Below are 13646 nucleotides of genomic sequence, written 5' to 3' on the forward strand. Positions count from 1 at the left end.
AATGATTATATAATCAATGAGAATAACAATACAAATACTTCTCAAATTCAAGAGCAAGTGAACGGCATTTTAAAATCCGCGCCACCATCTTTTAATTTGCCGGTTCGGTGATAGGGAGTTTGCTCTGAGAGAAAACTCTCTTTCCATCAAAAAAAAAAATGGGAATATTGGAAAAGAGAGAGAAAATGGAATATGGGAAATATTGGAAAAGAGAAAAAACAAGACTGCAGAGAGTAACATTTGAAAGAGAGGGGGAGTGAAACAGTGTTTTAAAATATAAGAGATGTGGCAAAACCGTTGACGTTGCCACTATATTGGGAATTATGTAAATACATATTCCGTATGAAAAAAAAAACAGTTTCTTTAACTAGGAAGGAATAAATTTCCAAATTTTGTTGGAAAAAAAAGATGTAAAATTAAAAACAATTATATTAAAATTAAATACTTCAAGAAATCCAAACGTATTTAAATTTGTGGGCGTCGACGATTCTAGAGCTTGCATGCCTTATAAGTTTTTAGCTTGATTTTGACGTTCCTACAGCCAGACGGACATGACCAGAGTCGGTTAGTGTCTTTATAAAATAATTGCCTTAATCTAAAATTGATTACTCATTAAAATGTGAAAAGATTTTCTGATCAATGACAAATTAACCCTAGATCAGCTTTCGATTTCCGAAATTTTTCCAAACATAAATATATATTGTTGCATGTCTGGCTAATTATATAAAAAAAATATATATAAATTAAATATACGATGTATTTTAATTTTTAACGACATTTGACATTTTATCTTTTAAGGTAAGCACCACAATCTGAAAACATCTGGTAGTCCCAGTAACTCACGTGCATTATATTTGACTCGTGGAGCCTGTGAAATGCAACTGAATGCCATCTAAATGCTCTCTCTCTCTCTCGAAATCCTCGCTCTTTGCAGGGATTCGTATAAGAAGTGAGCAGAGCAGGGCAGCAGAGGAGAGCAACACAGCAGCAGAGCAACACAGCAGCAACCACAGACACTGTTACGGGATCTGCGTTTGGCCAGGACGAAACGAGTGTGGCCAGGACGAAAGGCAGCCAATGGCTTCGATTGGGAGCCAGTCAAACATGGTCCATCGACGTGAGATGAACAGCACCGAGATCCGCATCCGCCAGCAGATTCGCAAGTCAGTTGAGCCAAAACCCAAGGCAAAGCCAACCGAACCGGGCCAATTCTAAGAAAACGCGAGTGTGGTAGTGAAGTGAAACAACCGTGGATGTGAGTGTGAGGGATGGTGCCAGTGTGTGGTCTCCCTCCCCCAACTCCCTCCGCCAACTTGAAGTCAGACATCGACAAAGGCCCACTCCTTTGGTTTTAGTTCTTTTGCTGCTGGCTTGTTAGTGTTAAGGGCACGCAGCAGCTCGTGCGCCAAAAGAATTACCACGGCTGCAGACACAAACTGCCCCACATACACACTTGAACAGCAAGGATATGTCTGGGGCGAGTGAAAAACGCAAAAAGCTTCAATTTGAGTAGTTAAGGAGCAGCCAGGACATGAGTAAATCACAAAACACAAGCATTAGGTTGGCCTCTGCCCGAATTGCGCGTGTGTGTGTTTCCTGGCTTTATGCAGCACTAGTTACATAAGCCATCATACTTATCATCGGCAGCAGCTTCTGAAGACGGCCAAAGGCTTCGGTATCGTTAGCGCCAGCCAGCTGCCATCAGAATGCTATGAATTTCGCTCTCATGATGGCGAGAAATAGGGTAGGCAGTATTGCTCTTCGCAAGAGGAGAGGGTAGGGGTGAATCCGCTGATACAGCAATGCTGATACCAGCAATGAAAATCGCATTAGCATTAGGATGTGATAAGATAACAGCTAGGCGCCCATCAGCTGGGAAGGACAACAGCACTCGCTCTCTCTCCCCCGCAATTACCACGAACACAACTGTTGTTCAAATTTTGGAGAACGCATACGCACAGATGCACCCGAGTTTGGGGAGAGGGAGGGAAGAGGCTTTTTCAAAAGGCTCGGCCCAATGATTCTTATTAGGTGCCAAGGGTTATCCCAGAAATGCAGAGCGCCACATTGTCCAATTAGCCATTGAGAGACAGTTTCGGCGGGGGACTGTTTTTATTGGGTAATACAGACAAAGGAAGGCGATTAGTAACTACTACATTTATTTTTAGTTTGGTGAAACTTTTTACGGAGCTGCATTATGTCCTGTAAGAGTACGGACTCTGCTTAAGTATGAAAGAATTTGGGCAATTGTTGGATTACAGACTAAATTTAAATAAACATATATTTGCAACCCGAAGGTAAAATAATAATTAACGAAGTACCTTTTTAAATTAAGTGAAAGTGTGATAGAAATTAATAAATATTGAAATAAAATAAGTATTTTGCACCTATTAAAATTTGTATCATTATGTGCATTGCATAATCTGCCCCTACACTTATTGCACATGTGTAGCAATGAACTGCACCAAAGAAAGGAATAAAGTGAACGCAATCAGATATTTTTTACTAGCTGTAGTAGTGCAGAAATTAATCTCCCATTCAGAAATGGAACTTATACTTATATGAATTTCTTTACCAATTGGATCCCTACTTAAGACGGGCAGTTCTTTAAGGACATGACTAATTTCCGCAGGTGGCTACTTGCCAGGCCTGCTGCTCTAAGCAGCGTCATTTGGAGTCGGAAGTTGCATGGCTTTCCCATTTTAGCCACAAGCAGAAGGGAGCTCATTGAAGATAACAGCAACAGCTGAACGTTTTCCTCCAGAAGGAAAGCGGCCTCGCGGGGAAAGTGGGCGGAAAAGTGAAGCAAATGTGGATAGTCCAGCTCAGCGGGTGGTTGTGTGTGCGTGCTGGGCGTGGCAAATCGGGGCAGCAGAAACATGATAAGGTCTCAGAATAAAACATACATTCGGAAGTACAGAACATTTGCTTTGCGGTCGAGGAGTTGGGAGGAATACCGCAATTAAATTTGCATTAGACAATAAAGACAGAGCGGAGTGCCCACTTGTTGTTGTACTCAGTGTAGTCCCAGCAACTAATTACGAGAATTTCGCAGCAGTCGAGCAGAGCGGGATGGCAAAAACACAATAGATAAGCCAGGACTGTAAATGCTTTTTTAAAAGTGCCAGCCGGAGCAGAACATTAAGGATATTATGTTGCTGCCAACATGAACCAACATAAGCCAACAGCACACCCCGAAAAGTGAACTGAAAAAGTGTTTTCATCTACAAAGCACAACTAAAAGCGGAGCCAAAATAAGAAAATCATAATGATGATAAATTAACAGATCCCAGTAGTTGTTTATGTTGTGCGAGTGAGATAGCGAAAGCGTGGGAGGAGCACCGGAAGTGCTAGCAGCAGCAGCAGCAGCATTTGCACCGCAGCCACATTGCAGCAGCAGCAACGGCGAAGTCGAAATAAGGTTAGTAAAGTCTAGTTCTGGCCAACTTTTCCCGTTTTCTTTTTCTTGTGGTTGTTTACCGTTTCTTCCGACATAGTGGCCCACTCAGCGACCAAAGTTTGTGTAAATCTTAATTTATGCATTACTAAGTAAAATATACACACATAAAAAAATTAGCAGAAACTGCTACCGTCGGCGAGTGGGAGAGGTCATTCATCTTAAACAGCTTACACGGAGAAATTATGACCGAAATCGGGTACGTGGCCAAAAACTGGTGGAGTGGGATCCGAGTGGAAGGTATCCTCTTCTGCCTTCATTTAATTGAAAGTTGGTGAGCTGATAAGGCTGCTTGCCACTCGCAGAATCCCTTGTCGGAAATTTATAGGGGAAATCACGGCAGAAATAGAAATTCCTGCGAGGAATTACAAATGGAAATTGGTTCAAAATTTGCTTGTCCAAATCCATCTGAAATTAAATGAAGCTATGCCAAATCAAATCAGTCTCGCCTCGTTACCCCACAAACTCTTCTGGGAATTCCAAAGTCCTCATTGCCCCAGGCTCGAAACATTATGATTTGGCCAACTAATGAATTGTAATTTTGATACGTTGCAGAATAATGCACCAGTTCCAGTTCACTTACTCAACATGTAAATGCTGAAGAGCAGTAAGTAATTGGTAAACACTGGAAGTATATATTCAGCATACATGTACGAAGCTGGCAAGGAATAGTTATTTTATTTGATTATAACCCAAAGTAAATGTAACTTCGATGAATTTCTTAAGGTCGCTGTGATCTTCGATCTTTGCGAACTATATTTTAGTGCAATTTATTTCATGTCCATTTCATTTTAATCTCAATATTTCGCCAAGCTCGAGTTCTGAGCCACATCCTCCACCCCGCATCCTGGTCTTGAAAGCTCTAGAGCAGACTGTTCTCGCTGCAGGACACCAAAAAGTTTTCCTGAAAGAAGAAACTTGTCCAACTACTCTAGACACTTATTTGCGAATGTTTCGTTTTCTGCACTTTCTAAGCTAAAGTTGCTCAACCCCAGATGAAATCGAATAGAGTAGAATAAAATGTGTGATAAAAACACGCTGTGAGTTTGCTTTTTTGATCAGCAATCAAACACGAAGCCCACACATGCGACTGCAGTTTCAGTTCGAGCCAGAACTTTTCCACTAGAGAGGTGTGTGGTATCCTTACAGCCAGATGTATTGTATTATTTCAAGCATTTATCTTCAAGCTATGCCCACCACTATAAAAGTGCTTAAACTTAAGTGATTACGGTCTGTCTTGCAAATTACAGCTTTTATCAGACTCTTTTGTTTCTCACTCTGAAAAATTAATATAGACAAGCGAAGTGGTACCCCAGCTTAGACAGCTTGTTATAACTTTTGAGGCCGCATCCTTGCAGCCATCTGTATTTGCATTTGAAACTATACTGTCGCACTGTTTGCCATAGCCAGGTGAAGCTTTTAATGTTATTAATTCCCAAAAAGGCAGACTGCTTGTCCAAATTCGGTTTGGAGCTCGGCCAAATGTGATGCAAGCCAAAAAGTACATCTGCATATGTAGCACTGGAGGTCCCCCTGGAAGTGCATAAATTAGGTGAATAACGACTCTCTTCAAACATTCATGCTCTCTAAAGCCGAAAAGATAGTATGTAGTCCTGAACACATCTCTTCTATATGCACAGCCCCAACCGTACAAAATTCAACCGAACTGAGCGAAATTATTAGAATCCAAACGCCTTTGTATGCCAAACCAAAGCCTCTTAGCAACTTTGGATGGTAGAACATTTTAAGCTGATTCAATGCGTTCAATTTCAATGCAATTGACCCGAGTTCGGGTTTGGCTAGGAAGCTCATTATTCGGATTACGCAAGCGGATAATGTCTTTTATCAACTAAATCCTATTCTGAGCTCATTGTGACAGTGCAAATGAGAAGTGCAATGCAGCTTGCCAAAACGGGTGTGTATTAATGAAGAGACAGGGCTCCTCTGAATAATGGTGTATTGTTCAAAACTACTTAGTTCATTTAAAACTGCTTGAATCGTTATTTCCATCTTGCATTGAATCATGTAAAGTTCTGGGCCATAATAAAGTTACTACAAATCAGCTAAGTACAAGCGCACCTATGAATTTTATAAATCAATACTGAAGGCATTGGGAACCAACAACAGCTGTCGAAGCCATATCCTTTCCAAAAATCGACATAGAATTATTGGTTTAAGATGTCGCTATGTTGGCAATCAGAGGCAATTAATAGGACTAAGGACCCAAAACCGCCAAGGAAATGACAGGGTTCTAGATCCTTCCACTCACACCTATCCTGTTATTATGCTTTCCCCTAAAACTTAACTAATTTGAGCTTTGCGTCCCTCTTTGTAGAATACAGTGAAACTTCCTAAATGTTTGAGCAATTAAAAAGGGTCATCCCCTGCAAAAGAAAATGAAGCCCTTAAATATTTTTTGTTGTGGAAAACTGAAAAAGAACCCAGCCAACGGTACAAAAAATTAGATTAAATGGACATCTATATACCCTTCAATATATACATATGTACATCCATTCAAAGAGTAACAATTATTTTAGGTTTAAATAAAATTGAGTGATGTTTTCAAAACTTGTTTTTTACTTTCGTAGTTAAGTATTGAAATATGATTTATGTAAATTATGTATTTATTTCAAGACATTATATTCGTTTAACTTGTTAAAATGTTTATGGAAAAGCAAAGAAGTTGAAAATATCATTTTGGATTTCCAACTACAAAGTTGCATAAACCTTTTAAGGTTATTTTTTGGAGTTCCCCGGATACCCATATCTGCGAAGCTAAGCAAACATTCAGTTTTTGCTTCGGCCGCTTCCAGCCTTTTCTACGCTTTTCCTTTTGTCCACTCTTTGTTGGCCTGAAAATTGGTTTAATGGCCAAGCGCTTAGCAAACACACACACATATTTGGACTATTCCGTGGGAAAAGCGGGATGTGGCAGTCCTCTGTCAAAGAGCAAATGTGCGGTGGCACTGAGTAAAATAATAAATAAAACGAAACAAGCTCAACAACAACATGAAAACTTTACACAAACTTTTTCCCTGTTGTTGCACTTGTCGTTAGCTGTTGCCCGATGAGCCTGATAGATGTGTCAATAAAATCAATATTAGCCTTGCCTTTGCGACTGTTCAATTAGCGCATCAATCAAAGACGCTTGAGCGAATAAAATGGGTGCTCGCTGCGTATTTTGGACTTAGACTGGTCTTATGTGATGATTTAGTAGTGAATATTTATTGTGCTATTAGAGCGCAAATATTTGACTAATTAGCTTATAAGTTATGACCACAAAAAACTTTGCCCATTGAGTTCAGCTCGCTTTGATTAAAACACGCTGGTTCTAGAAAAGCAGAGTTTGTGAGAGTTTGTTTTTTTTTTTGCGCTGTCTACCTTCTTTCGAAATTATAAGTTCCCCGACTATCGGATACTCTTTTACTCTACGAGTAACGGGTATATTATTCAATTTCAAATTTCCCATTTAAGGCAATTCTTAGGTTGAGCGAGCAATCCAAAATCCTATTTAATTATATTCCTGGTTAAGAATTTTGTACATGTATTAGTTTCCGTGTGTGACTTATTTAATATATTATTTTCGTTGTTTATAGAAAACCAAAATCCATTTAGACATGCAGTTGCACCACTTAATAACGTGGTCATATAATCATATAAATGGGTTGATCAATGCCTTGGCCTCAACTCGATTGGTCAATTCGCTGTGATGCCCATTGCACGTAATGCGATTTTAGATGCATAAACAGGACAAGCGAAATGGCAATCATTTATGTTCACTTAAGAGCGTTAAGCGCGCACCAGACGCATTAATCATACGCCCCGTGTCCCCTGCCGTGGCGTCTGCTTATCGACATGGCTCGCCTTATGGCATGCGTAATCATTTGCCTTGCTGACTGAATTGCTGGACACTCCCTGGACATCTGCTGCAAACCACACAGAATCACTTTCGCTACGACAGCGCTCAAAATTATAAATCTATACAGTAAAAAGGCTCTTATAACCAGCAATAAAGAAGTTTGAGTCCTTTACCTCTTCTATGATCATGGTCAACCTTCCAAATAATAATTACAACTCTATAACATTAACTCTAAATGACCAATCTAAAAAATATGTTGTTGACCACTGTGCTCTCCAAAGCAATGCCACAAAGTCACACAAAATTATGCAATGAAACTTGCCAACTGAGTGCGAGTGGTCGTGTGTGCCCGTGGTTTCTGTATTTGTGTATATTTGTGAGGGAAGGCAAATTTATGGCTAAATGTATGTGGGCGAAACCCCTCAGAGGTTATCAATGGGGCCGTTGGGTGTTCGACCTTATATGGTACACTCTGCTGTTCGAAAAAATATCCTTGTACACTGAAAAGGGTCTGTGGCGTAAATAATTCACTGTGAATTTTTAACATATTTTCAATTGAATAATTTATGGGCACCAGAACAGCCTTCAGCTGTATAGGTAGGTATATTAGCCAGTTAATTTGGTAAATGTAACAAGAGAGAATGATATAGTCTGTTTTTGGGTGTTAGAGACAGAAGTCGAGAGAAATTTATAAGACTAAAAAAAAATTTGAAAAAATATGAAAACAGTGTATGCGTGGTGGTCTTGGGCAAATCGATAAGAAATTTCTCTGGAAACTGTATACTTAACCTAAACCTCCTAGCTTCTATAGTTCCTGAGATCTTGACGTTCATACGGACGGACAGGGACATGGCCATCGACTTTATATGGTCAGAAAAGCTTCCTTCTGCCTGTTACATCCTTTTTATTAAATCTAGTATTCCCATTTTACTCTTTGAGTAACAGGAATACAATTTTTAGTCTTTACTGTTTGCATATCTTTGTAATGAGAAGATATGTAGTTATTAATGGCAATCGTTTGTTACTAATTTAATTAACCAAACTTACTTAAACTTTACTAACGATTTGCATATCCTTAAAATGAGAAGATATGTAGTTATGAATGGCATTCTTTTGTGAGTAATTCATTGAACCAAACTTACTTAAAATTAATTGCAAGACATAATTGATTTAAAGTGAGCATGCAAGGTAATTTCTTTTTATAAAGGGAAACATTTTAGGCCTATACGACATTCGGATGGAGCGAAAACTTAGTCATTATACCCGTTACTCGTACACTAAAAAGGTATATTTAGAATTACTGAAGGAGGTCTCGTTCTAGCCACAGAAATGAAGGAATCAAACACACACCACCATAAAGTTACAATATTGCTTATACGCAACGTTGCCACAGTCTTAGTTATCCCCATTGGACAATCATAAGTAAGATGGCCCGACCGGACCTACTCACATGTCCACTCGCATCCACTTGATATTCGGATTACCATCGCCACTTGCCATTGACCCACAAATTGCACAATTTTGTTAACTGCCCAATTTGAATGTCACTGAAGTTCATCGAGGACCCATCAGTGTAGAATGACCGAGTTCACTGCCTTCTGTAATGTGTCTGCTCGCTCGGCTAGTGTCACTTATAAATAAAACACAGATTTGTAGCCATTTTGTTCAACGAAAAAAATTAACTTCATTTGAAATGCGGCGAACGAAAGAGAATGGTGAATGGAGAAAGCCGAAGCCATAGCCAAAGCCAAAGCTTGCAAAAATTTTTACGCTTCAGCACGTTCTGTTCGTGTACGGAAAAGCGTATGAGTGCGTAGGCTTGGTTTTCATGAGTATGCGTGAGCTGTGTGTGTGGGTATGCTCCTCTGTGGTGTAGGGATTTCGACATTAGGCATGCATTCAACTTCTTAGGAAAGTTACCCAGAGTATTTCGTAGGTGGAATTCCCAACGACCGAAACTGCCTCATATCGCAGAGCTGGGGAGGTTATATGAGCGTGGCAGAGTCTGCGCTACGTACACGGGAAATCCCGTCTGCAGGAAGAAAAGTAGACTATTTTTAGAGAAGCACTTATCAAAAGCTGCAAAGAAGGTGGCTTACAGCTAAAATGTAATTGAAGGATATATATATATTATACCCATTACTCGTAGAGTAAAAGAAAATACATTATTCTAATGTCTTGGTAAAAGGGTATACTCGGTTCCTTGAAAAGTATGTAACAGGTAGAAGGAGGCGTTTCCGAAACTATAAATGTCCGTCCGTATAAACGTTGAGATCTCATGAACTATATAAAGACATAGACGCATGATCCATGCTTCCACGCCCACCCTAACGCCCACACTATTGAAAAATGTTTTAATATTTTTCCACTTTTTTATTAGTCTTGTAAATTTCTCCCAATTGGCCAAAAAAACTTGTTAAGCCAAAGACTGTCGGCGTTAAAATTTCTCCTTCGCACTTCCACAAGCTGATTAACGGGTATCAGACAGTCGGGGAACTCGACTATAGCGTTTTCTCTTGTTTAATTTTATATATGTCTTGTGCCTTTTTGCCACGCCCACTGCCACGGCACTTTTGAAAATTTTTGTATTTTGTCATTTTGTTTTAAGTCTTGCTAGCTTTTATCGAAATGCCAGAAAAATGCTAAATTTCGTTCGCACTTTAAATAACGGATTAACGGGTATCTGATAGTCAGGGTACCCGACTATAGCGTTTTCACTTGTTTATACTGAAAAGTTTTCATACGCATAGAATTCTGCAGCTTAAAGAAAAAGATGGAGACTTACCAAAAAATTTTAGAAGTTCGATTTGGCCATGTCCGTCTGTCCGTCTGTCCGTCCGTCTGTCCGTCCGTCTGTCCGTATGAACGCTGAGATCTCAGGAACTACAAAAGCTAGAAAGTTGAGATTAAGCATACAGACTCCAGGGACATAGACGCAGCGTTTGTCGATTCATGTTGCCACGCCCACTCTAACGCCCACAAACCGCCTAAAACTGTCAGTGCTGAAGACTCACTTTCGCACTTCCACTAGCTGAGTAACGGGTATCAGATAGTCGGAGAACTCGACTGTAGCGTTCTCTCTTGTTATTTTATACATTTTTTAAATTTAAATTTATATTATACGAATAATTCCAATTAAAACAATACATTCACTTTCACAGCATTTTGTTTAGTTTTAGTTGTTGGCTGCTAAGCCAATGAAAAATTGATCTCGTTTTTTGTTCATCATTTATTATTATTCTTCCTTTTTCGCTCAGTGTAAGCCTCGGCGAGGCGAGCTATTTATAGATTTATGCACGCTCACACCCATACAAAAGTCATCATTGCCGCCGGTTTGGGGGTTTGGGCCACAGCGCTGTCGGCCAGAAAAAAATAGGTCTGCGTATTCTTTTGGACTACTTGGATATCTTGGACCCGTAAGTCCGCATTATTGCTGCGCCACTGAGCAAACTACTTTACCTTAGCTGCGATGACCCTATTGCTTATAAACCACTAGGGGAGTCCTCTGGTCTTAGCCTTCTCCTACCGCACCGGGGACACATCCTGAAGTCGCGTCATGAATTTCGTAAGGCGTTCTGGCTGGGCCAATATTTAACCCCTTTTTTAATATCCAGGCTTTCGAATGTGTGTGTTGCTCTTTCCGAGAAACTTTTAAATTTTTTACTGCAAAAGGTGCCAGCAACGGAAAAGCTAAAAAAGGGGTCCTAGAGTTAGTAATAACCCTGAAGCAAACAGTAAAACAAACTAAATTTAATCTAACATACCTTTCCAACGGAAGAAGACAAAGACCCGTTACTCGTAGAGTATCAACAAATGCTGAAAAGTATGTATAGCGTTCTCTCTTGCTTTTATATTGTTTTCATCTTTTAAAACAATTTTATTTTACAAACTACTACTACTTAATAATGAAACTAGCTATTAATTTTTTTTAGAACTATCCATCATCTTTATATCCCTCGATTTGCCACGGTATCGATTTCACCGTGTGGGACGCCCCGCAGAGTTGGCTCCCATTGTTGGCTAAGCTGCCAGTTGACTTCTGTGGGCGCCCAAAAGCTTTCCCAATTACCCAAGACGTTAATTTGGCGAACAAAGGATCTGAGCTGGGGAAATATAGTTGCTAAATATAGTTGCTCGGCAGTTAATTAGCGCGCGAGACATTTACAAGCAGCGTAATATCAAAGGCAGGGCGGCATTTGATGGGACTCCCGCTGCGCATGCTCCTCCGGAAAGATCCTTCGCTCGGTCATCAGAGGCATCCTCTGATCTCGATCCTGGGGACGCTTCGTCTGGAGGTGGTAACTGCAAGAGCAGGCCTTGGCATTCTTGTTCCGGGGCTTATCTCCAATTGGGTCTTCCCCATTAATACTTTTATTTTCCTCGACCTCGAGCAGATTTTCCCCATTTTTTTTTCGATACCTCTGCGTATGACAATCCCTACCCTTATCCTTATTTAGGTGTCTCTCCTTCTGCACCACCCCACTTCTTTTTCCTCCTCTGTCTCTTTCCGTACCCTTTTGCTTCGCCTGTTGTGTCTCAGATCCCCTCTTCAGAACGAACCAGTCGAAGAGAAAGTCACACAACTTGTACTGGTTCCGGAAGAGCACCTTGAACAGCTGCTGTAAATACACGTAGTCCGGCTTCTCGGCGAAGTGCAGCTTCCGGCAGTACTTCAGGTACATGAAGAACTCAATGGGCAATCCGGAACAGAGTTGCTGAAGTGGGATGTTAGACTTGTACTCAGCTATCTTCTCGTACTTCTGGGCCTGCGACTGCGCCCGAATTCCCTGCCAGGGAAGACGTCCCCGCTGGAAATAGAGGAGTAAGTAGCCCACGGACTCCAGATCATCCCGACGACTCTGCTCTGCATAATGGGCCCGCACACTGGCGTACCGGGCCGTACCTACTAGATCCCGGTTCTCCGTGTAGCCAATGTGCTTCTTGGAACGCAGGCTGTAAAACTTCTTGGCTAGTCCGAAGTCAATCATATACACCTGGGTTTGGTGGCGGTTCAGGCCCATCAGGAAGTTGTCCGGCTTGATGTCTCGGTGGATGAAGCACTTGCGGTGGAGGAGCTCTACGCGGGCCAGTATCTGGTCGGCCAGCATCAGGGTGGTCTTCATGCTGAAAGAGCGTGAGCAGAGGTTCAGCAGATCCTCCAGAGTGGGCCCCAGGAGGTCCATCACCATGACATTGTACGCTCCCTCAGTGGCATAGTGCCGCACATGCGGGATTCCCAATCCGCCCTGCAGAATTCCATAGATCCTGGCCTCGCGGGGCAGCAATGGGTACTTGACCGTGGAGCTCTCAAGTTTTATGGCTACCTTCTCGTGGTACTTGAGGCTCTCGGCCTGAAACAGTTCTCCGAAGGAACCGTTTCCAATGCGCTTCAGTAAGCGGTACTTTCCCGCCACTATAATTTCCGGTAGAGCTTGCTCCAACTCAGAGGAGCTCCGAGTTTCCATTAAACGACGATCTTGTCGCTGGTCTTTCTTATGAGGATGATTGGCCTGTGGTGAAAGTCGCCGCTCCTTTCGGATCTGAGGCTTGGATTGGTGAACATGGGGACGGCTTTGCCAAAGGCTGTCGTCCTTGGCACGCCCCTTTTCCGGTTCCGCCATGCGATTTTGTGTTTGCCAAACTTCTACTCAGGCAGAAAATAATGTTTATGGCGATCTATTTTTGCCACCTTCGATAAGTATGATGTGGAGTATGACTGAATTTTCTAAGTTCTGCGATCATAATTCGTACAACAATAGAAAAAACAAGAGAGAACGCTATTGTTGAGTTCCCCGGCTATCTGATACCCGTTACTCAGCTAGTGGAACTGTGTGCGTGTCAAACGAGGTTTGTGGGCGTTAGACTGGCTGTGGCAACTTGCGTTGCGTCCATTTCTCTGAAGCCTGTCATTACGTAACTCGGCTGGCTCCATCATCTTTACATCCACCTTATATCAGTCACTCGACTTTCTAGACTATACAGTTTCAAGTTCGACCGGGAATAGCTGCCAGTTGGGCTCTGCAAATTGTTCCTTCCATGGCATGCTATTTCGTTCCCAACTTTATCCTTTATCGTAGCTCTTGTCACATTTTGCCGATCCGATAATGTTTCGCTTACGGACAAACCGATTATACATATTCATAATTAAAATGCCTGTGCTCAGATCGTGCTGGATAAGTTTATTTGTACTGAACGTAATTAGACCAGGTTCAGCTGAGGATCGACATAATTTTATTTTAATTCCTATGCATATTGTAACATCCAATAAATTCATTTGCTAGGAGGAGCACATGTGTTTCCTTTAGCTGATGGTCTGTTTGGTAGTGTTTT

The 13646-nt window shown here is 41.3% G+C and overlaps 2 protein-coding genes across 2 annotated transcripts in view; one reads left to right on the forward strand and one right to left on the reverse strand.

The window, feature by feature from the left end:
- Positions 1–1003: 1003 nt before the first annotated feature.
- Positions 1004–13646, forward strand: part of LOC6535407 (ras-like protein family member 10B) — a 40215-nt gene continuing 27572 nt past the window's right edge. The window contains exon 1 of the mRNA XM_002096020.3: positions 1004–3421. The gene's annotated coding sequence lies outside the window, so the exon portion shown is untranslated. The remainder of the gene's footprint in view (positions 3422–13646) is intronic.
- LOC6535405 (casein kinase I) lies at positions 11235–13058 on the reverse strand. The gene is made up of 2 exons (XM_015191651.3): positions 11482–13058; positions 11235–11419 (listed from the first exon to the last, which is right to left on the reverse strand). The coding sequence occupies exon 1, from the start codon at positions 12935–12937 to the stop codon at positions 11495–11497; it is 1443 nt and encodes a 480-aa protein (XP_015047137.2). The 5' UTR covers positions 12938–13058; the 3' UTR covers positions 11235–11419; positions 11482–11494.

Source organism: Drosophila yakuba, chromosome 3R, assembly GCF_016746365.2.
Source record: "Drosophila yakuba strain Tai18E2 chromosome 3R, Prin_Dyak_Tai18E2_2.1, whole genome shotgun sequence".
NCBI lineage: Eukaryota > Metazoa > Arthropoda > Insecta > Diptera > Drosophilidae > Drosophila > Drosophila yakuba.